Source organism: Miscanthus floridulus, chromosome 5 (genome assembly GCF_019320115.1).
Source record: "Miscanthus floridulus cultivar M001 chromosome 5, ASM1932011v1, whole genome shotgun sequence".
In the NCBI taxonomy this organism is placed as follows: Eukaryota; Viridiplantae; Streptophyta; class Magnoliopsida; order Poales; family Poaceae; genus Miscanthus; species Miscanthus floridulus.
In genome coordinates, this window is record NC_089584.1 from 44625836 (window position 1) to 44650245 (window position 24410).

At 44.5% G+C, this 24410-nt stretch overlaps 2 protein-coding genes and 1 pseudogene across 3 annotated transcripts; all 3 read right to left on the bottom strand.

Moving 5' to 3' along the window:
• Nucleotides 1–515: 515 nt before the first annotated feature.
• LOC136454581 (pto-interacting protein 1-like) lies at nt 516–2631 on the bottom strand. The gene is made up of 6 exons (XM_066454958.1): nt 2620–2631; nt 1970–2167; nt 1742–1868; nt 934–1255; nt 702–831; nt 516–590 (listed from the first exon to the last, which is right to left on the bottom strand). The coding sequence occupies exons 1-6, from the start codon at nt 2629–2631 to the stop codon at nt 516–518; spliced, it is 864 nt and encodes a 287-aa protein (XP_066311055.1).
• A 30-nt stretch (nt 2632–2661) lies between these two features.
• On the bottom strand, nt 2662–3676 carry LOC136454583 (putative wall-associated receptor kinase-like 16; annotated as a pseudogene).
• A 7487-nt stretch (nt 3677–11163) lies between these two features.
• LOC136449894 (uncharacterized) lies at nt 11164–23867 on the bottom strand. 2 transcript variants are annotated; one of them, XM_066450129.1, is made up of 8 exons: nt 21957–23867; nt 20735–21775; nt 20267–20547; nt 19858–20002; nt 18942–19218; nt 18722–18839; nt 13184–13270; nt 11164–11995 (listed from the first exon to the last, which is right to left on the bottom strand). In XM_066450129.1, the coding sequence occupies exons 1-8, from the start codon at nt 22195–22197 to the stop codon at nt 11888–11890; spliced, it is 2298 nt and encodes a 765-aa protein (XP_066306226.1). In that variant the 5' UTR covers nt 22198–23867; the 3' UTR covers nt 11164–11887. The 2 variants fall into 2 exon arrangements, with proteins under 2 accessions (XP_066306226.1, XP_066306225.1); XM_066450128.1 differs by lacking the exon at nt 11164–11995 and having other exon boundaries at nt 12947–13270; nt 19858–19984.
• Nucleotides 23868–24410: the final 543 nt, after the last annotated feature.

Genomic DNA, 24410 nt, shown 5'->3' on the forward strand with positions numbered 1-24410 from the left:
TTAAATATGGTTTCTTTAAATAATCGGTTCCTCAAAGAGTGCATGTGGGAGAGTGAGGGAGCTGATTCAGGAGAGAAACTGGAGCTAGAATCCTTGCCCAACTAGGCTAAATTGTGACACAAACTCTCTTTGTAACTCCAAATGTGATTTTACTTGATATGTTTTAATCTTAAATAAATGTAGAAGAAATAAGATTTTAACTGAAAGTATCAGTAAAAGAAGAGGAGCAAAAAATGTAAACCTCTGTCCATTATTAAGGAAGGGAGAACTATAAGGCTCAAGGTGAAGTTAACCATTGCATCAACCTAAAATTGGTTTGTAGAATAAGGTAGAATTCAGGATCAATTATACTCCCTCTTTTCCAAATTATAGGTCGTTTTGACTTTTTTTATACATTCATTTTGATATGCATCTATACATAATAATATGTCTAGATACATAGCAAAATGGATGAACTAATAAAGTCAGTGCGACTTATAATTTGAAACGGAGCGAGTATTACCTTGGCGGCATCCTTACGAGGGTATTCGCCTCCAAGTTTTGGATCCACGCACTGGTGCACCCTTTCCTTTTCTAAATCTTCGTGTAGCCTACAAAGCACATATCAATTCAGATTCAGTGAACAATTTTTTTTAATTTGATTCAGTGAACAATTATTGCCACATATATGGTCAAGTATGCATGAGAGCAAATCTACATACCCATGACATGAGGTGATGATCACGTGGTCTTGTACGATCAAATGCCTTGCGACCAGTTAAAAGCTCCAACAGAACAATCCCAAAGCTAAATATATCGCTCTTGTTGCTAAACTCTCCAGTCACTATGTACCTGTAGAGCCAAGAAGAACACTGTTAGCAGGAGAGAATATGGCTCCCAAGCCTGGTGGAAGGATCCGAAAGCACTGAAATATATGGTATTTTGGTCGCATACTCAGGTGCACAATAACAGGAAAGGGCAGTGGAAGCGTGATAACGGTATTCTATACGAGGGTCAATCGTGGCATCAGGGTCTGATTCAAATACACCACCATCTCCAATTATCTTTGCGACTTCGTTGTCGAAGAGAAGTATGTCGCTTGACTTGATGACTCTAGGAGTGATGCAAGGCTCTGCCTTCTCATGGATGAACTCAAGCGCTTCCGCAGAACTTAAGGCAATATTTACTCGCTGTGCCCATGAAAGAGCTCGCTCTGGTTGGGCTCCGACAACACCCTTTTTGCCTGTGATAAGGAACAGGAAAAATTTGAACTTCACTTGCAAATCTTCATATATTTTTTTACGAATGGAAAAAAAATTTCTTGCAGCTGCTGGCAAATACGACGACATTAATTTGCTAGCCCTCGAGTCTAAAGAAGGCCTCCTAATAATTATTATTGAAGGCAAGAGTAAAATATGATTCCTCTAAGAAATGAAGGGTCTCGTGTAAAAAACATTTGCTGAGATAAGGAACCCTAAACTTTAGAACAACATCAGTTAAATAAAGCATGAATAGCACATAGCATCTCTCATGGAGTATTAAATATAATTTTATCACGACATAACTGCATGGTTCAACTAACCTAATTGATATAGCATCACCACATACCTAATGACAGTTGGACAAATAAAAAAAATCAACAGACAGTTTCTTTCTTTATTTATTTTTTTGAAATGGGACAGTTGCTTTCATCAAGCATACCAGAATGATACCAAGAAACAAAAACAAGACTATCTCAAACTAAAGGTTTCATTTTCATCACCATGAAGATTATCATGCAAGGAGCCCCTCGATGAGTACTCATAAACAAGAGCACGGATGTTCCCCTTGATACAGTAGCTAAGAAGTTGAACAACATTGTTGTGCTCCAATCTCGAGATGGACTGTACCTGCAACAAGAGATGAAATTGGAACACAATCCCTTTCTGCAAATCTGAACTAGAAGTGCCATATGGAGGGTGTTTGAACAGGCAGGGTAGGCAGACATGACCTGCGAAAGGAATTCTTTACCCAACTCCTTAACTGCAAAATTGGGACAATAGAGCATCTTCACCGCAGATTTCCGGTTTTCATTCAGCTCTCCAAGGAAAACTCGAGCATGTGAGCCCTTTCCTATTAAAGTATCGCTACTGAAGTCCTTGGTTATTTTCTTTAGTTCATCTAGGGAAATGGCATGCACTTGTGTAGGCTATTTTTTCATGGTGGGGTCGATAGGGATTTGGGAAGGTGGCTGGATAGGTAAGTAGTTGCCACCTGCATCAATGAAAATTGTTATAAAAAAATACTCAGCCACTACCGGACCTTAGACCCACAGTGAGTCAAACCAGGACCTAAGAAATGCTACTGGAGCCACTTAACCAACTCAGCTGCTCAATGAAAATTGTGACTACTGATAAAGCATCTAATACACTACTGCCACCAGTCACAAATGTACATGTGAGGAACTTTTTGAAACTTATTACTGATAAAATATAAATAATTTTTTCCTCAGAAACTATTTTATGTTATTATAATCTGTTTTGGTTTTATAAACATTATTATAATAGAAATACTCTGTCAAAATTATAATTTATAGACTGTGTGCCTGTCTAAAACATTATATTTAGTTGGAGGGAGTAGTAAGTACCAAAAGGTATATACAATTTCCTCCATTTTTTTTTGTTAACACATGCTACAAATTACCTATCTTTCATTACCTGGAGACCAAAAGGGTACTGAAGGCCCAGCCCTTGCTCCCCTCCTATGGAGCTGCAGATATTTTCTACACCACCTTAGTCTATCTGCCACTTCAACCATTTCTGGGCGCTGTTTGTCTTCCAATCTCAAGCATTCGACTGCTAGCTTTGCAATATTATCAAGCACCTTCATGTTCTTTTTTCCATTCACAATTTCCTCATCAAACATTTGTCTTATCTTTTTCTCTTTTAAGGGACTCGCAGAAATTTTGAATAAGGTATAGATTGCCGTCGTCTGCCACTTTCTTTCTGATGATCATTTCCACCAAAACAACCCCAAAGCTATATATGTCACTCTTCGATGTAAGAATCCCAGTCTGAGTGTACAGAGGATCCAGTTAACCTATAGAACCAATGATATTTTTGGTTTGCTGGGCCCCATCAGAAGAAATCAATCTTGCTATTCCAAAATCTGATATCTTGGGTGAAAGGTTTTCATCGAGTAGTATATTGTCAGGTTTGATGTCCCCATGAAGAACAGGGCTATACATTGAATGCATGTATGACACTACTTCAGCCAATTCAATGGCAATGTTCAAACGTTTGTCCAAAGGGAAGGAAGCATGAAAATTAGCAGTACTGCAGTGAAGGATGCTGGCAAGATTTCCGTTAGAGATAAGTTCCATAACAATTGTTAGAGCATTTTCTTCAGTGCAGCAACCCAAAAGTCTAACCACATTCTTGTGGTTTATTTGAGAATGCACTATAACCTCCTTGGCAAAAGCTTCTTTCCTTGTTCCGTCTTTGTATTTCTTTACTGCCACCAGATGCTTATCATCCAATACGCCTTTGTAAACCGCACCGAAGGCCCCTTTCCCTAGCAAAGTGCTATACCCATTGGTAATGAGCTCTATCTCCTTTTCCGTGAAAGATCTCAGATTGTAGTTATTGTTCACTCTTTGAAGAACCACATGTCCATTAAATTGAAGGAAATCTCTGAGACTGTTCCCTTGGTAGTCCATGTCTGGAATTGGAAAGCGGTGAGTGGATGCTATTGCCTATATAAAAGTATCAAGTAATGTTAAGTCAAGTGTAACATGATGGAGGATGTTAATGCATTATCAGTATTATATTACTCTCTTTCATCATGGTTTCTGAATATTTTGTGCTGCTGATTAAGACAATGGCGTTTGGGTGGGGTGGAGGGGGACCCTTTTTTTTTCTATAAAAGCAAAAAATGCTTGAGCAAGAACATGTGCTACACGGACAATAAAAAGATCATGTTGTGCTTATTAGATGTAAAATTGTATTGTATTATAACACAAGTCGCTTACAGTCTATATATTTGAAAGGTCACCGGAACCAAAGGTACAACATGTTCTCCCAGTCCATTATCACCGCTTGTTTACAGTGCTTGCTGAACTAGGAATATATAAGATGGCCGTGTCCCTCCAGGTCCGAGGTGATGCTGCTACCGGACGATGTGATCATGTGACGCTGCTACCAGCCAGAGCTTGCGCCTAATCGTTAATCTGCCAGTGATCCTCCCATACCGCGCAACGTCGCATGTTTGTATGCAGTGCTAGTTGCTAGATGCCTCAGAAATCATTGCTACTGTTGATGGACCGACAACAGCGAGACTGCTGCTTTGGAAGACCAGCCCAGGTGGCCTAGGAAGCCCAGTACTTGTTACACCGGCAGGGAATGGAGTCCCTACTGAGCGCTTGCACGCGCAAACACGAGGCGGAGCCTCCGTAGTCTGTAATGCTTAAAAGTACATTATTAATGTACTCCCTTCGTTCCAAATTATAAATCATTTCAACTTTCTTAGAGAGTTAAAGCATGTCAAGTTTGACCAAAATTATAGAAACATCAAATAGGCAATACTATATAAAAATATAATTAATGAAGAATATTTAGTATCATAAATGTTATTATTATTTTATTATATAAATTTAGTTAAACTTGAGATGCTATGATTTATAATTTGGGATGGAACTCTGTTTTTTCCCTAAAAAACAAAATTCTGTTTTTCCTAAACTAAGCTGTCCTCCGAACGCCGATTTCAGCTTCTCTCGTTCTTTGTTGTTCTCCACTCCTCTAGTTCTTCCCCTAGCTACGGCATTGCTAACTGTTGGGTTAATCAAGCTTGTGCACGTGTCAGTTGGCTTAGCTGGCGAAGCCAAGTCAGCAGGAGGCGGGAGAAGCCAAGTTTGAAAATCCAGCAACGAGCGGTGCGCGGAGAGCGCGCCCACGATGTTGCGGTTCTGCAGCAGTTGTGTTGTGAGCAACTTGTATCCGTGTGTTTAGCAGTTTTCATTAGTGTGTGTGCTGTGTTTTAGCTTTGGTATAAATAGCTGGGTCATAGCACTTGTTAGTTGCTGTTCCGCACAGTGTAATCGTGCTTTGTAATTCGAACTATCAATAGTGAAAAGGGGCACTGTCTCCCTGTAGACAGCTGCCGGTTGTCAGTTCACGAACTCTGTGTTCTTGATCTCGATCGTGATTCTCTGGATCTCGTGATTGTCTTAGGTTAGCCACTCAATTGGACGCGTGATTGTGATCTTGGTGCTATCAATTGGTATCAGAGCCATCAATCGCGTTGCCTTCTACCACCATATCCACGATGAACGAGTCATCTCGGAGCGGCGGCGGGGGTACCGGCGGCGCAGGCGATGGGGGGCGGGTGGTGTACCCGCCGCTCATGGCGACCAACTACGTCAGTTGGAGCATCCGAGTACAAGCCATCATGGAGGGTCAGGGGGTTTGGGAGGTCGTTGAGCCAGGGGAGGAGACATCCGGTGCGACGCTGACGGCGTCGCTGACGGCGGCGAGGTCGGCAAAGGACAAGAAGGCGCGGGCGCACCTCTTGCAGTGCCTGCCGGACGACCTGCTGATGCAAGTGGCGATGAAGAAGACGGGGAAGGAGATCTGGGAGTGTCTGAAGACGAGGTTTGTGGGCGCCGATCGGGTGAGAGATGCGCGCCTGCAAACGTTGAAGGCGGAGTTCGATGCTATGAAGATGAAGGAGGACGAGCCCCTGGACCAGTACGCTGGGAAGCTAACAGCTATGTCAGTTAAGTATGGCAATCTGGGGGGTCACTGGATGACGCAGCCATGGTCAAGAAACTGTTCGACACGGTGCCCGATCATTTCATCAGTGTGGTGGCGGGCATCGAACAGTTCTATGACCTCAAGACATTGCCGTTCGAGGAGGCGATCGGCAGACTGAAGGCGTTTGAGGAGCGGATCCAGCGGGGTGCTGGAGGAGCCGGCGCCAAGACAGATAGCAGCGGGCAACTGCTGCTCACTCACGCTGAGTGGGAGTCGCGGCAAAAGAAGTCTGGGGGAGAAGCCTCGGGGAGAGGGAGATCACCAGATGCGGGCGGCCGTGGTCGTGGTCGGGGCCGGGGAAGAGGCCGTGGCCATGGCGGGCGCGGAGATGCGCAAGGTCGTGATGGTGCTGCGAAGAAAGGGAAGGAGCACATTCAGTGCTTCAATTGCAAGGAGTATGGGCACTATGCGAATAGATGCCCAAAGGAGAAGAAAGGAGTAGAGGCTCATCATGCCAGAGTAGAGAATGTTGAGCCGGCGCTGATGCTCACTGTTGCAGAGGTGCCAAAAGCGTCCAAGCTGGCACCAAGTCTGAAGAAATCTTAAGGGGAGCGGCATCCTGTCTACCTGAAGGAAGATCGAGTCTACCCGGAGCTGCATCTCACTGGTGGTGGAGTGAACACTGGTAATATCTGGTACTTAGATAATGGTGCAAGCAATCATATGACTGGGGATCCGTGTAAATTCAAAGATTTGAATAGAGACATAACTGGTAAAGTTAGATTTGGGGATGGTTCTGCTGTTGAAATCATGGGGAAGGGTACTGTATTGTTTCAGTGCAAAGACAGTAGTCAGTGGTTACTCCATGAAGTGTATTACATCCCTAAACTGAAAAGCAACTTAGTGAGTTTGGGTCAACTCACTGAAGTGGGTCACAGAGTGGTGCTAGATGATGATTTTCTTGAAGTAGTTGATAAAATGTCAGGAAAGCTGGTTATGAAAGTGACTAGATCAGTTAACAGATTATACAAGATTGAATTGTGCTTGGCTGATCCTGTTTGTCTAATGGGGAGTTTGGAGGAAGCTGCTTGGTTGTGGCATGCTCGGTTGGGGCATGTAAATTTCAATGCTATGAAACTGTTAGTGGAGAAGAATATGGCTGCAGGAGTGCCAATGATATCACATCCAGAACAAGTTTGTCATGGGTGTTTGGTAGGGAAGCAGTCCAGGATGTCATTTCCAAAAACAACAAGTTTCAGAGCTAAAAAACCACTGCAACTGGTATATGTTGATTTGTGTGGTCCTATAACTCCACCTACACCGGCAGGCAATAAATACTTCATGTTGTTGGTAGATGATTTCAGCAGATGGATGCATGTATCAATGCTAAAGACTAAGGATCAGGCATGTGAAGCCTTTGTCAAGTATAAAGCAGAGATTCAGAATCAAACAAATTGTCAGGTCAAGATTCTTAGATCAGATAGAGGTGGAGAATTTCTATCAAAACTCTTTGCAGGTGTATGTGAAGAGAGTGGCATCAAGAGACAGCTGACAGCACCCTACTCACCACAACAGAATGGTGTGGTTGAGAGGAGGAACAGGTCTGTCATGGAAATGGCAAGGTCCATGCTAAAGAGTATGAAAGTTCTAGGAAGATTTTGGGGTGAAGCTGTCAGACATGCAGTGTACCTGCTGAACAGGTTACCATCTAAGCCTATGGGGGAGCAGACTCCATATGAAGCATTACATGGAAGAAAACCATATCTAGGCCACTTGAAGGTATTTGGCTGTCTGGCTCATGTGAAACAAACAACACCTCATCCAAAGAAATTGGATGACAGGAGCAGACAGATGGTATACTTGGGTGTTGAAGAAGGTAGTAAGGCTCATAGGTTATATGATCCTGTGCAAAGGAAAGTTGCAGTAAGCAGAGATGTGATCTTTGAGGAAGCAGTTGAGTGGAAGTGGAGTGGAGGAACAACAGAAGAAAATCAGATGGATTTTCAGGTGGATGAAGATGCTTTTGTTAACAACACAGATTGGGAAACAATTAGTGTTGAAGGTGACATACCACTACCACAACAAGAGCCAGGAGGTGCTCAGTCTGTAGAGAGCTCAGGCAGTGTGCCAGACATGCTACAGTCACCACATTCAGAGCCTGCATTTAGTGAAAATGCAGATTCCGAACTGCAGATGAACTCAGAATCACATAACAACCATTCACATGGTTCAGGTGATGTTGGAGAACACTCACATCCAGAGCTTGTGACAGATGATCTGTCTGATGAGGAACCACAGCATTTGAAAGATCTCAGTGAAATCTACCAGAACACTGAAGAAGTTGAGTTGGCAGATTCAAATGCAGAAGCATTGTTGGTAGAATCTGAAGAACCAACTTGTTACAAAGAAGCTGCAGAAAATCCAGATTGGATGCAGGCTATGAAAAGTGAGTTGCAGTCTATTCAGAAGAATGGGACTTGGGAGCTGGCAAAGCTACCAGCAGGTCACAGACCCATTGGGCTTAAGTGGGTGTTTAAACTAAAGAGAAATGCTGATGGTGATGTAATCAAGCACAAAGCCAGGCTAGTTGCAAAAGGTTATGTGCAGAAAAAGGGGATCGATTTTGAAGAAGTTTTTGCCCCTGTTGCCAGAATTGACACAGTCAAGCTGATTTTAGCTTTGGCAGCAAACAGAGGTTGGAAGATTCATCATCTTGATGTAAAAACAGCTTTCTTGAATGGAGAATTGGAGGAAGAGGTTTATGTGAGTCAACCTGAAGGATTTTTTGTCAAAGGCAAGGAACAACATGTCCTGAAACTCAGCAAGGCCTTGTATGGGCTGAGACAAGCTCCAAGAGCATGGAACATTAGGCTAGACAAAAGTCTGAAGAATTTGGGTTTTACCAAATGTGCTAGTGAGCAAGCTGTGTACAAGAGAGGAAATGGCAAGAATGCAATCATCTTGGGGGTGTATGTAGATGACTTGTTAGTCACTGGAAGTCAGACACAGGAGATTGAAAAATTCAAACGGTAGATGACTAAAGAGTTTGAAATGAGTGACCTTGGACTGTTGTCTTACTATCTTGGCATTGAGGTAGAGCAACATGAGGACTTTCTTACTCTGAAACAGTCAGGCTATGCAAGAAAAGTGCTGAGCAAGTTTAGTATGGATGAGTGTAATCCAACCAAGATCCCTATGGACCCTGGTACTAAACTGCATGAGGATAAACAGGGACAGAGAGTTGATGCATCTGAGTACAGAAGTGTGGTTGGCTGCTTGAGGTATCTGCTACACACAAGACCTGACCTTGCTTTTTCAGTTGGAATTGCAAGTAGATACATGGAGATGCCCACTGTCATGCATTTGAAGATAGTGAAACAAATCATGAGGTATGTGAAGGGGAGTCTGGAGTATGGTCTTGTGTACACCAAAGGAGGAAATCCAGAGGTGTTGGATGGTTATTCAGACAGTGATCTAGCAGCTGACCTGGTGGGAAGAAGAAGCACAACTGGCATGGCATTTTATTTCAATGGGTGTCTGGTGACATGGTGCTCACAGAAACAGAAAACAGTGGCACTATCTTCCTGTGAAGCTGAGTTTATGGCAGCAACAAAGGCAGCAATGCAAGCTCTTTGGCTCAGGAGTTTGTTGGCAGAAATCACTGCAACTGCACCCAGGGTTGTGACATTGTTTGTGGATAACAACTCAGCTATTGCATTGATGAAGAACCCAGTGTTTCATGGGAGAAGCAAACACATTGATATTAGATATCACTTCATCAGAGAGTGTGTGGAGAGGGGGCAGATTGAGGTGAAAAGGGTCTGCACTGATGAGCAAAAGGCTGACCTGTTGACAAAGCCATTAGCAGCAGGAAAGTTTGCTGTGATGAGGCATTTGATAGGTGTTCGAGATGTCAGTGCACAGCAAGATTAAGGGGGAGATTGTTGGGTTAATCAAGCTTGTGCACGTGTCAGTTGGCTTAGCTGGCGAAGCCAAGTCAGCAGGAGGCGGGAGAAGCCAAGTTTGAAAATCCAGCAACGAGCGGTGCGCGGAGAGCACGCCCACGATGTCGCGGTTCTGCAGCAGTTGTGTTGTGAGCAACTTGTATCCGTGTGTTTAGCAGTTTTCATTAGTGTGTGTGCTGTGTTTTAGCTTTGGTATAAATAGCTGGGTCATAGCACTTGTTAGTTGCTGTTCCACACAGTGTAATCGTGCTTTGTAATTCGAACTATCAATAGTGAAAAGGGGCACTGTCTCCCTGTAGACAGCTGCCGGTTGTCAGTTCACGAACTCTGTGTTCTTGATCTCGATCGTGATTCTCTGGATCTCGTGATTGTCTTAGGTTAGCCACTCAATTGGACGCGTGATTGTGATCTTGGTGCTATCACTAACAAGCACCATCGCTGAAGCCGGTTATGCGCGAGGCGCCACCTCCACCAGTGTCAAGGGGACGTGGCACCGCCGCGAGGTCACTGCTCACTAGCTACAGCTCTGGTGGGGAGACCTACTAGAGACCCTCTAGGTAGGTGCTCCATCCACAAGCCCTTTTGATCAGGTGGATCCCGACGGGTTCAGAAATGGCAGTGGCACGGGAGCGATGCCATCCATGCTGAACATGCGCAAGCAAAATCACCATTTTATCAGTGCATATTCTCCCTTATCGTGTCCAAAGAGAGTGTGGATACATGTAGCCCCAAGGATCGTTCGCTGACCGCCGACAAGCTCATAGATCCTAAAATTTCAGAGAATCCACTCCATTTTGCTCAAATGTTGACGGCAAGTGGGCAATTCTAACTACGTCCATTCCAACCCTATAGTAAAATCAAATACGAGCTTGAAATTGCCAAGTAGTGCTAGCCTACTAGAGATACGTACCGCGGGCTCCCGTGGTGGTGGTCGTACGCCGAGGAGCTTGAGCACTTGAGCAGCCGCCCAGTTAGCCAAGCCGACGCGCACTGGCCCTCGACGTGGCTCATTCATGCGGCGCGATTGTTGTATAGCGCAGGTCGATGAGCTAGGAGATGACTCGTGAGTCAACTGTAATAATTTCCTTGAAAAAAGGGGGGTTCGAAAGTCGTCCCTCTGTTTTTGACTGTACAGCTACAAAGTTCATATGGGCAAACAAACACTTCTACGGAAGCTGGGGATCCACTTGTCACTTGTTCCAACATGTTTCTCTCGCCAGTGCTGAACTATTTTTGGCAATAAGCAAGTTTCTTTTTTTTATCAACGCTCAAATAGTTCAGCACTTGCTTATTGCCAAAAATATGACAATTGAAAAATAGGTGTTGTATAGTTTCCTTGTTAAAAAAACAACTATCATCGCATTTCCAATTTCGCTCAAGCCAATCTAACCCATGAACATGTCAAAAGAAGAAAGGGGCAGCACCTTAAGATCAGACTGGAACTCATATATAATCACCAAAGAGATCAACAAGATTCTGGTAAACCAGGCCGACACTATATTTCTCCAATGCTAGTGAGAATGAATCACCAAAATTACAGTATGCCCTAACAAAAGCCATATTAGCTACAGCTGGTTCATTTCAATTTGGCTGAATTCCTTAGTGCCTGGCTGCCTGCAGCTTCAGCTCCATTTTGCCTTGGCAAAGGCGATACTCCCTGCCCGGGAAGGCAAGCCCGGAGTTCCCATGTCTTCAGATTGAAAAAATATTTGCTCGACCTTTCCCACATTCAGCACGAATCCCCATTTCCTTCAGTCTTCATATCCAGAGTCTGCAGCTTGCTGGTGGCGAAGGGACAGACTCGACCAAGGAAGACAACTACCGTAGTTACACAACAAGTCGACCAGGAAACAGAACATAATGCGATTCAATTATCGCCACTTGAAGAAGACTGTGAACATTGCTTCAGCAGTAACTGCGGTTGGACACCAGATAATCCCATCTCACATACAAATTACTAGACATGTTGCGTTATTCGTTCCAAGATGGCTTGAAGATGTACCGCGGCCATTCACTGTTCATTTCAGAGACACAAGTAATACATACGAAGGAACAGAAATCTTCTGTTGCACAACAGGTAGCCAGGATGGATCACTGAAGCTCCATGCCACAAAAATTCGACGAAATCACATCACATGCAGATGTAACTGTTGGAGAAGAGGTATGCGTCACACTCCAAAAGCTTCAACGACACCAGAGTTAGCTTTACCAGAGTTAGCTTGGCGTGCTTTGCAGTAAGGAGCGCAGATCTTTAACGATCATACTCATGCTGGGCCAGCAGTCCGCCCTGTGTTGCACACAGCGGGATGCAACTGCAGCCATCTGCTAGCCAAAATAGAAATTCGTTGGTTTATGTATATATGCAGTCCTGTTGCAAGTTGCAACCAAGCTAAATTTTCTCTCTTAACATGAAGAATCAACAAATACTGCAACGTTAGGTAAGTGTCAAAATATGGAAGGCACGAGTTAGATTGGGGCACTTGTATGGACACTGTTTTTCATCGGAGAGAACACAACTGCATATTCAACTTAATAGCCGGAAATTCCTACTAAGTCACCAACAACCAAGGCTATGAACTGCAAAGCCTTGATTTCTTAAACCCAAATAGACCACAAGGAAAAAGCAACCAGTGTGAAGCGTTTGCCTCTTCTCTCCCTATAAGACTCGGAATAATTCTGGTTCAACAATTAAATCAGCTTCTCTGGGAGCAGGGCTTCTTCAGAAATTAGGCTCAAGATCTAAAAACCTAAGCATAGCTTGGCGAAACAGGCCTTAATACCAATTTCAGTTGTACCTCAATTACTAAGTCATACAATTAATTACTGTAGATAACTTTTAACTTTTACTCAGTTGTCCATAAAAAATTGAATCAAGAGTCTGTTTGGTCCAAAAAGCTGTTGCCTGTACACCATGAAGAAGCCAGTAACAAAAAAGTTGAACACATAATATCAATTTTAGCACAGAAGTAGAGACAACAATGAGAAAGATAGGTGTAGACCCAGCAGTTACTATAAGTATATGATTTATATGTATGTACAATAACATGTATCCACCTTTGCTTTTACACACAAAAAATCCCTCACCCTAATAAGTCAATAATGTAAGACTGAAGTAATGGATCTCATAAGCATATCCCGGCTTAGCCCTTCTTATACAGGTAAAGGTGAAATTATTCTAAAGTAAGTTTCACATATAAAATTTAAAATGGTCTTATCTCATAAGCATACCCTATTTTATGTTCAAAAAAGGCGACCATATGTTTTTTTCTGAAATGTTATAAAGAAGAAATAGCTGTTTAAGTCTGAAGAATCCTTATAAAAAAATCTGAAGAAACTTTTGCCAATATGTTTCATCTTAAATTTAGACTAAACAGATAGTCTCGAAGTATCTTTAAAGGCACACAAAAATTGTGCATATATCTTTTGTGAGACATGAAAAAAAAAGCGACATTGAAGTGAAACCCAAACTATCCGCCAAAAATGGCTTGCTGACAAAGAATATAATTTTACCCTTGCGGCAGCCTTGGGAGGGTATTTTCCTCCAAGCCTTGGATCCGCACGTTGTTGCACCATGTCTTCACTAAGTCCTAGCATAGGCTGCATATCAAACCATAAGTAGTTCAGCTGCTGCTGTTAGAAGGAATGAAGCTCACTCTATTCCTGGGGGCAACAGCCCAAACATGTACATAAGTTGGGCATATATGCATCTAAGCCCTTATACAAAGAGGAAAATATGCTATACACCATATATATCTAACACCCCCCCTCAAACTCAGGGTGAATCACAAACACTGAGTTTGGAGAGAAAGAAACGATGTTGAACTCGCGTCTGCGACTTGGTGAAGAAATCAGCCACCTGGAGCTCGGAGGGCACATAGCGAAGAGCAATGACATCATCCTGCACCTGAGCCCGAGTGTAATATGCATCAACTCCAATATGCTTGGTGAGCTCATGCTTCACAGGATCACGAGCTATATTGATAGCACTGGTACTGTCAGACAGAAGAGGAGTGGGCATAGAAACTGAAACACCGAAATCCTCAAGTAACCATCGAAGCCAAGTAACCTCTGCTGTCGCAAGAGCTATAGCTCGCAACTCGGCCTCTGCACTCGAACGAGAGACCGCGGTCTGCTTCTTTGTCTTCCAAGCAATGAGAGAGCCACCAAGAAAAATACAATAGGCAGAAAGAGAGTGACGATCAGAGTCACTAGCCCAAGCAGCATCAGAGTAGGCTTGGAGTTGAAAAGAGCTAGAACGCGGGAAGAACAGACGACGAGTAATGGTCCCACGAAGATAACGCAAGACACGAAGGAGATGGCTATAATGGACATGGGTGGGAGAAGAAACAAATTGACTAAGAATGTGCACAACATATGAGATATCAGGACGGGTCACAGCTAGATAGACAAGACTCCCAACAATATGACGATACCGAGTGGGATCGGTGAGAGGTTTACCATCAGTAGCACGGAGCTGAAGATTAAGCTCGATGGGAGTCTCAACAGTGCGATGATCAGTGAGGCAAGAGCGAGCAAGAAGATCCTGAATGTATTTTTCTTGGGATAAGTAAATGCCATCAGAGGTGGAAGAGACCTCAATCCCAAGGAAATAACGAAGAGGACCAAGATCAGACATAAGAAACTGCTCGCTGAGGCGTGCCTTGACAAAGGCAATATACTCAGAATCATCACCAGTGATAATCATATCATCAACATAAAGAAGAAGAAGAGTGCGACCACGAGGGGATGTGTGAATAAACAAGGCAGGGTCATGATTGCTTGGAGAAAAACCAGCAGCAATGCTCACAGAGGCAAAGCGTTGAAACCAAGCACGAGGAGCTTGTTTCAGACCATAAAGAGAGCAACGAAGACGACAAACCATGCCCTCAGGAACAAGATACCCAGGAGGTGGTCGCATGTAGACCTCCTCACGGAGTTCACCATTAAGGAAGGCATTTTTGACATCAAGTTGAGAAATGGACCAAGCACGAACAGAGGCCACAGCAAGGAGAGTGCGAACAGTGGTCATGTGAGCCACAGGAGCAAATGTCTCATCATAATCACGACCATACTCTTGCTGAAAACCACGAGCAACAAGACGAGCCTTATAACGCTCGAGAGAGCCATCAGAGCGAGTCTTGATCTTATAAACCCACTTGCACGTGATGGGACGAGCATGAGAAGGAAGAGGGACAAGGTCCCAAGTGCCAGTGAGCTCAAGAGCAGCAATCTCCTCAGCCATGGCTAGTTGCCATTCAGGATGACAAATGGCATCATGGTATGTGGCCGGCTCAGAAAAGACAGTGCCAGCAAAACCATACCTATCAAGAGGCTTCAGCGAGCTACGATCGCGAAGATTATAATGAGAGGAGGGCTGAGATAAAGAATCGTCAACCGAAGATGGCTCAGCAGGAGAGACATCAGAAGGCAACTCAACAGGAGGCGAGGAATCCAGGAGCCGACGACTGTAGGTGTGAATCACGGGAGGTTTGGAATCATAAATGGACCGAGGAGCATGTGAAGATGACTCAGAGGGCAGCGGAGGAGAAGGTGGAGGAGGTGAAGATGGTTTAGGAGGTGGAGATGGTGACGGAGGAAGAAGCACAGTGGAGATAGGTGTATCAGGAAAAGTCAAGAAGGACAGAGGCTCAACAACGGCCTGAGGAGAAACATCAGAGGAGGGCCGAGGATAGAAGGAACGAGACTCATCAAAAGTAACGTCCCGAGAGATCCGCATACGACAGGCAGTCGGGTCCCAACAGCGATAGCCCTTGTGCTCAGCACTATAGCCTAAGAAAACACACTCAACAGATTGATGTGTGAGTTTAGTGCGTTCACGAGGAGCAAGAAGAACATAGCACAGACATCTAAAAAGGCGAAGACTAGAGTAATCAGGTGGATGTCCAAAAAGGCGCTCATATGGGATGCCACCTTTAAGAGCAGATGAGGGTTGAATGTTGGTTAAATAGCTGGCAGTGGAGATTGCTTCAGCCCAGAAATGAGGTGGGACCGAGGAAGCAATCATAAGAGCACGAGCAGTTTCAAGAAGGTGACGATGTTTACGCTCAGCAACACCATTCTGAGCGTGCGCACCAGGACAAGAAAATTGTGAGAGAGTCCCTTGCTCAGAAAGAAATTAGCGAAGAGCACCCGAAAGATATTCCCCGGCAGAGTCAGCCCGAAAAACACGAATAGGAACATCAAAATGAGTGCGAATCATCCGAGCAAAAGTTTTATATATGGATAACACCTCATTACGAGGTTTCATGAAATACACCCATGTGAAGCGAGAGAAATCATCGATAAATATGACATAATATTGATGACCCCCTTTTAAAACAAAAGGTGCAGGACCCCATACATCTGAATGAACAAGATCAAAAGGACGTTGTGACATAGACCCACTAGAGGGATATGGAAGCTGGATCTGTTTGCCAAGCTTACAGCCCTGACACTGATCTAAAGAAACATCACCAGAGACATTTCCTAGAACACCACGACGGACAAGAGCGGATAAGCGGGAACCACATAGATGTCCCAGGCGATGATGCCACTGAGCAAAAGAGGAAGAAGCCGATGCAGGAGAAGCAGAGCTCACAAGACCGGCAGAGGCAGCGGAAGGAAGACGAAGCCAATCGAGTTCCCAGAGATGCGGAGAATCACGGCGGCGAGGGCCAGTACCAACTAGGAGACCCGTGCTGAGATCCTGTACACAGCAAGTGTCAGAATCAAAAATAACACGACAACCATGATCAGTGAGCTGACCAGCAGAAATAAGTTGCATGGTCAAATCAGGAACATAAGAAACATTAGGAACATGAAATGAAGAAGAAGAAAGAGTGCCCCGACCAACAACCGAAAGAGATGAGCCATCAGCAGTTTGAACAGTGAGAGGAATGGAAGGAGAGCAAATAGAAGAAAGAGAGGTACTATCAGGTGTCATATGAAAAGAAGCACCAGAATCAAGAATCCATGGCAAGATACCTGAAGTGGATGGTGGTCTCTCAATAAAAGACTGAGAAGTAGCAGCAGAGAGTACTGGGGCAGGAGTGACAGAACCAGCAGCTCCAGTAGTGACAGAACCAGAGGCTCCAGTAGGTGGAGGAATAGGTGGAGGAACAGCAAGACGACGAAGTAACATGAGTATCTCCTGCTGTGCATCAGGATGCTGAGACTGAGCATGTGAGGAACGCCCACCTCGGCGAGACTGAGACTGAGCCTGCCTCTTCTTCTTGTAACAATGATCCTCATCATGTCCATCTCTGCCACAGTGCTTACAATGAAGGCCACCTGAGTTGCGAGTCCCCGAGGCACCAGAGGCTGCTGAAGCAGGCACTTTGGGAGGAGAACCAAGAATTCCAGACCGAGCAGCCAGGACTGAGGAGGACGTCGACTGAAGTAGACCAGCAGAACGAAGGCGAGTCTCCTCATTACGAACAGCAGCAAGAGCCTCCATCAAAGACACGCACGGCTCACGAGCAAGTAATTGAGCACGAAGGGGCTCAAACTCAGCACGCAGACGAGTCAGGAAATCATAGGTGCGACGAAGCTCGAGGTGGCTCTGTTGCTTCCTGCAGGAGTCACAAGTGTCCGGGGACAACTGGGGACTAAGAGTGTCAAGCTCACGCCATATTGCAGATAGCTGTCGAAAGAAATCCTCAACTGAACTGTCACCCTGCTGCAACAGTTGTTCTTGACGTAGGGCGGCAATATAAGTGGACTGACCAGAGGGCTCATAGCGCTGACGAAGAACAGCCCACATCTGAGCAGCATGATCAAGCCGAATAACCTCTCCTGCCAGGTGCTTTTCCATACTAGCAACAAGAACAGCCCCAGCACGAGCATCTTCATCCAACCAAGTCCGATAAGCCCGAAAATGAGACATGTAAGAGGCCATATCATCATCATAAGCTTCACGCAACTTCTTTTGTTCCTCTTCAGAATTTTCTGGAGGAATCACCGGCTGCACTGGACGATCAGGCAATGCTGGACAAGGTAGCTCACCACTAAGAAACTCCCAGAGTCGGAGACCACGCATATGCCACCGCATATGTGGAACCCAGTCATGATAATTGGTGCCATCGAAAATCACTGGACAACGCGGGATTTGCGCGCCTCCAGAGGGAGGAACAGGAGGAGATGCCATCTTTCTTTCTCCAGAAAAGCAGAAAAACAGCAGCAGCCGAATGGACGGCAGAGCAGAGCAGAGCAGCAGAGCAGAGCAGAAGGAGGCGGAGGCGAAGCCGACGCGGATGCCGGTGGCCAGGTAGCGCTGGTGGTTCCCGGAGAGCGTGCCTGGGACGTGGATGGGCTCGTCGCAGTCCCGGCAGAAGAGCACCCGGTCCTCCACGCAGAAGATGAACGCCGCTTTCTCCTGGCAGCCTGGCGGAGAGCGCCTCGAGCGGGAGGCGCTGGTGCTTGCTGGCGAGCTTGTTGGCGGCGTGGATCTCGACGTCGCAGCGCGCGCACCGCGCAGCTTCGTCGGCGCAGCACACCACCGTGGCAGCCGCGCCCTCGCACGCGTCGAGCAGAGCAGAGCAGAACAGCAGAGGATGCGAGAGGGGCGCGAGCTGCGCGGGAAATCAAGCGCGCGCGCGCGGAAAGAGCGGAGCAAGGGCGCGCGCGGGAACGGAGGAAGTTCGACGACGGGGCAGACGACGGGGCCGCGCCGGCCGCAGAAGGCGCGCGATGGCGGGACCGCGCCCGGCCGCGGAGAGTGCGCGACGGCGGGGCCACGCCCAGCTACGGAGCGTGCAACGGGAAGAGCACGCGAGGGAGAGAGCCGACGGGCGACGGAGCTCCAGGCAAGCGCAACGGAAAGAGCGCGCGAGGGAGCGAGGTAAAACCCTAGACACTAGGCTCTGGTACCATGTTAGAAGGAATGAAGCTCACTCTATTCCTGGGGGCAACAGCCCAAACATGTACATAAGTTGGGCATATATGCATCTAAGCCCTTATACAAAGAGGAAAATATGCTATACACCATATATATCTAACAACTGCATCGTCTTCCAGAGAGATTATGCCTCTGGTTGCACATCTACGTACCCGTATCATGAGGCTCTTCTGGGAATACCCTGATATGCGACAAGTTAAAAGCTCCAACAGCACAACCCCAAAGCTAAATACATCGCTCTCCCTGGTAAACTCTCCAGTTGCTTCATACCTAATAGAAAGTATGAGAGTACATCAGTACGTGCCATCTCTGAGACTCAGATCCCAAGCATAGTGGAAGAATATGAAAGCACTATAATACTAGGTTACATACTCGGGTGCATCATAACCATTACGGGAAGGAATAACACAATCCAAAATAAGATCATCTAAGTAACCGGGGCGGTTTTTGGACACACGAAGGTCTCCAATCTTTGCAACATCATTATCAAAGAGGAGAATGTTGCTGGACTTGATGTCACCGTGAATGATGCAAGGCTCTATCGTATGATGGAGGAACTCAATCCCCAGCGCAGCACTTAAGGCAATCTTCACACGTTGGGTCCATGACAGAACTGGTCCTTGTCGGGTTCCCATGGCAGCATTTGTTCCTTTGATTATGAACCACAAGAATATCAGATTCGTTGCAGAACCCATATTGCCTCTAAACACTAAATTAGAATATTAAAAGCAATGGAGAAATGTGATCAACATAGTCTATGTCTATACCATCTATGATTGAATAGAAGTAGTTGACATGTGTTTGGCAGTTGCAAAAACTGTGCTCAAAATTTGCTGTTTTCCTGAGCCTAAAAATTGGTGGTCCACAGATTGTCTGAAATCGAGTCCTAAACCACAAAAAGAACAGTAATTAATGTACAGCAAAACAACCATCCGATTGCACAGGTCACCATATAACATCTCAACATATATCTGATGCCTCTCTGTTCATGAAACATACTTGAATGCATGAAGTGAAGCAGAAGGAAGAAAAAAAAGAAAGAGGATCCGTAAATAGAGTATTAATTATTATCATCGTACAAGGATCCCCTAGGCATATGTAATATTAAAATAGCACAAGCAACTGTATGGATCAAGAAATAAGTTGATATAACATATTGATGTTTTTCATACCATTCTGCATTTCTGTTCATGAACAATGGCAGCTAGCTGCTTATCATGAAGCATACCAGAATGCACCAAGCAATAAACTTAAGAGACATAGAAATAAAGGTTTCATTGTTCATCACCGTGAAGAATATCATGCAAGGAGCCCCTTGATGAATACTCATAAATAAGAGCGCGGACGTTCCCATCAACACAGTAGCCAAGAAGTTGGACAACATTATCATGGTTCAGTCTTGAAACAGTCTGAACCTGTAACAGAGTCTGAACCTGTAACAGAAGAGGAATATAGGATTTTCTCAGACACGAAGGGCTTGTTTGTATGCCCATGTATTCACCTTAATCCATGTGTTGGGGTGGTTTGGTGTGGAATTTGTTTAAATTCAACACCAAACCACCCCCACACACATGGATTGAGGATTTGAGGTGGATACATGGGCATCCAAACAAGGCCAAAAGAGGAATATAGAAGCCCTTCTTGCGACAGAAGTGCTAGCATAGTGTTGATTAAAAGGCAAGGTAGGCAGCCACCACCTGAAGTACGAACTCTTCATCAGGCTCGGAAAAAAACCCGTCAAGGTTCATCACTACAGGATTCTGACCAAGCTTCTTCACCGCAGATTTTCGGCCATCTTTCAGCTCTCCAAGGAAAACTTTAGCATGTGATCCCTCTCCTATTAGAGTATCATCACTGAAGTTTCTAGTTATTTCCCTTAGTCCAGCCAGGGTAATATTCAATACTGGAGTAGGTGGATTTTTTATACTGGGGTCAACAGGAATAGGGGTAGTTAGCTGTGCAGGTAAGAAGTAGCCACCTGCATTAGAGAAAATTGGATTTACTATAAAAAATCTAATATACTTCCGTAGAAATGATTTTGTGTTAACACTTGGCAGCACATGCTAGGTGTACCATGGGCCAGATGACTAGCTGTACGTATTATTTTTACATTTACATTTTAGTCCTATATTAAGTAAAAACATATTAATTTTACATTTCATAACCTGGAGACCCCAGCTGTACTGAGGACCCGGTCCTTTCTCCTCTTCTCTGCGGCTGCAGATCTTTTCTACATTTCCTTAGTCTATCTGCTATTTCAACCATTTCTGGACGCAGCCTGTTCTCCAATCTCAAGCATTCAGCTGCTAGCTTTGCAATATCTTCAGGCACCTTTATGTTCTTTTTTCCATCCACAATTTCATCATCAAACATTCTTCTCACCGCTTTCCCTCTTCTGAGGGAGTTAGTGAAATTTTGAATTAAGTTAATATCCCCATGCACCACTTTCTTTCTGGTGATCATCTCCACTAAAATAACTCCAAAGCTATATACATCACTCTTAGGAGTTAGAATTCCAGTCTGATTGAACAAAGGATCCAGGTAACCTATGGAACCAATGATATTATTGGTTTGCTGGGCCTCATTAGTAGAAAGCAACCTTGCTATTCCAAAATCTGATAACTTCGGCACAAGATTTTCATCAAGCAGTATATTAGCAGGTTTGATGTCACCATGAAGAACAGGACTATACATTGAATGCATACACGATAGTACTTCAGCTAACTCGATAGTAATGTCCAAACGCTTATCCAAAGGGAAGGGAACATGGTCATTAGCATTGCGGCAGTGAAGCATGCTGTTAAGGTTTCCATTGCAAATAAATTCCATAACAATCATCAGAGCATTTTCCTCGGTACAGCAACCATAAAGCCTCACCACATTCTTGTGGTTTATTTGAGAGTGCACTATCACCTCTTTGGCAAACTCTTCTTTCCTCGTTCCATCTTTGTACTTTTTTACTGCCACCAGAAATTGATCATCTAATGCTCCTTTGTAAACCTCACCAAATGCTCCTTTTCCTAGCAAAGTGCTATATCCATTGGTAATTTGTTCTCTCTCTTTTTTCGTGAAAGATCTCAAATTATAGTTGCTCACTCTCTGAAGCACCACATGGCCATTATTTTTAAGGAAGTCTCTAAGATTATTCCCTTGGTAATCCATAAACATACCAATACAACCGATAGAATGTAGTGAATTATGCTTGCCTGCATAAAAAATGATAAATATTGCCACCATGGTCATTGCAATTTTAATTCTTTTTTTAAGAGAATTTTAATGTTGTTTTCGTGAACAGAAACATTTGACGTTCAACTAAAAACAAGCACATGGGAAAGTTGCGAAAATGTGAAATCTGAATGTAGTGGAGAATGAAAAGATATACTTTACCTGATTTCCGGATCACAAATGGATATGTTTTACAGTACACCATGATGATTATTTTGTATCTCCTATTGCAGACAATGATTTTATATTGGCCCCGTTCGGCTGGCAGAATTTTGGCTGAAACTGGCTGAAAAACACTGTTCTGGGCTGAATTGTTGTGAGAGAAAAACACTGTTCCGGCTGAAAAAAGAAGCCGAACGGGTTCTGAATATCTTCTCCTAATAAAGTTAGCATTCGTGTGCATTTGAAAACTAAAAGTTCAACCGACCAATGAGCAGGACATGAAGGAAAAGGACAAGGAAATTAAAGTGAAAAATATTTTCTTTCCAGAACAACATTCTAATTTCATCCAAACTCGTTATTAATGTTCTAATCACGTGCTCTCTTGGAAAATCAAGGAAGAGGCATCTTTTTGGCCTTTGGATAGCGGCAGGCGCTAAACACTTGGCTAATCTAACCTTGAGGATTTTCCTATAGACAAGTACACTACCCTCTTGGATTTTCCTACTTTTTAATACAACATCCTAACAAACTAAAATCAGTTACCATCGGAATGATCAACAGGAAACTAACAGTCGAGATGACAGGGTTTTTTACACAATTTGTTAAAAGAGAAAATTCATTCCTTGGGCTTAAAAATGGTTTGACTTTCTTCCTTGGCCCTTTTAGATTCGAAGTTACCTATTTGGCCCAAAATCTAACTTTCCTTACTTATATGGCCCTTCCGTCAGATTTGGCCACTACCAGTGTTAAGTGGGGGACGAAATGGCGATTTCACCCCTAGGCAAAATAGGTAAGTTTAGTCTTCGTATATTTCGTTTTGAGGATTATTTAGACTATTTTCGTTATGCTTCCACGCTCAAAAATAATTTGTACCTTATTTTGTTCAATTATGATGACCTTAAACCATACAAAAGTAGTCTAAATAATTCTTGAAATGAAATATACTAAAACTGAACTTACCTGTTTCGCTCAGGGTAAAATCGCCATTTCATCCCCTACTTAACACCGTTAATGACCAATTCTGACAGAAGGGTCATGTAAGGAAAGAAAGTTTGATTCCAGGCCAAATCAAATCTAAAAGGGCCAAGAAAGGAAGCCGAGCTCTTTTTAGGATCAAGAAGGAATTTTCTCTTGTTAAAACGCATGCATCCAAACAAACTGACATATCGAAGTCAGTCAATAAAATCTGTAGTTCAAGCAGATCCTGCGAAACCATATGTCAATTTTCAGTAGTCGTTATTACTATAAGAGAATTTTTGTTAAGCCCAAAACACGCAAGTTATGAGTGAGAAAGTGACGGGCGATTTGCAAAAATGGGACTCAAAACATCAGTCATCTGGACCCACGTTCATAAACATAGATGGACCTACTTGTCAATCTTTCGAGTGTCATTTTTGCAATTTTTTCGAAAGTGACGGTGTAGCACACGGGGCAAATACAAGAGCATTTCAGCTTACTGAAGCAGTAGGGTTGTCCTCCATCGCCGCCTCGTCCAAGGTACCGATGGCTTTGCAGCCATCACAGCTTCGGCGAACCGCGAACGAGTCGACCTCGCTGGCTCGCTCTTGTGGAAAATTTTTCTGGGTCCGCCCCTGTGCCTGTGGATTGGTGAAGGGTGCCGTCGATTCGAAGCGCCATCGCCGCCAAGCCACCACATGATTCAGGGCCGCAGCATCTGAAGCTCCCTGATTTCCGCAGTCTATCGCAGGGAGAAGAGACGAGACTTGTGGAATCCTAACCAAGAAGTGAGAAGAGGAGGCCAGAACCCAGATGGCAGCGGGCAACGATCCTGTGGCGGGGCCGCGCCTCAACGTGCTGAGGTGGAGGATGGCGGCCGCCGGAGCCGGACAGGGCCATCCGGCCGTACCTCAGTGCGTGGGCAACGAAACTAATATAAGACAAAATCTTATCAAAAAGGAAAAAGCAAACATTTAGTACGCGGTCCCATTGATTTAATGTGCTTCCAATCCAGGGTGTTCGCTGGTACATATATACACCGTAGCTCGGCTAATTTTAGATAATTAAATAATATTATATGATGAAACAAACTGAAACAATCCGACATCCTACCCGCCGAACACGCAAATGCTGCTCACGCAAACGATGAGAGCAGACGACAATTCGGCAGAAAAGGAAACAACTCGATCGAAAAGGATGGCCAGTGATTTACCTGCCTGTTGCCCTGCAGGCTGCGTGCTCTTCGGTAACTGCGCCCGCTGCCCAGCTTGCAAAATGCCGTCCGTCAATGTTGTTCATCCATTGGCGTGACGACTCAACTCTTAGTCTTCGGTCCTCTTTCAAGAAAGTAGGCTAGCACGGTAGCACCAATTGGACAAGCATATTCGTATGCAATGTATGGTCGACGTGGTGAAAAGAGTTAGGCGCCCTGGAACTAAGGTTCTGGGTGTGGAGACGTTGAAACTGGTTGCCAAAAAACTAAGATAAAGCACATTT

Excerpts from the sequence above, each read along its gene's own strand:
- LOC136454581 (XM_066454958.1), bottom strand. Across the intron at positions 1,869-1,969 it reads GTAAAGAATTCCTTTCGCAG|GTACAGTCCATCTCGAGATT; the intron begins GTCATGTCTGCC and ends CTCTTGTTGCAG. Across the intron at positions 591-701 it reads ATCATCACCTCATGTCATGG|GCTACACGAAGATTTAGAAA; the intron begins GTATGTAGATTT and ends TGTGCTTTGTAG.
- LOC136449894 (XM_066450128.1), bottom strand. The coding sequence starts at position 22,197 with ATGCACACGAATGCTAACTTTATTAGGAGAAGATATTCAGAACCCGTT. Across the intron at positions 19,985-20,266 it reads ATGAAGAGTTCGTACTTCAG|GTTCAGACTGTTTCAAGACT; the intron begins GTGGTGGCTGCC and ends ACTCTGTTACAG. Across the intron at positions 18,840-18,941 it reads AATGGTTATGATGCACCCGA|GTATGAAGCAACTGGAGAGT; the intron begins GTATGTAACCTA and ends ACTTTCTATTAG.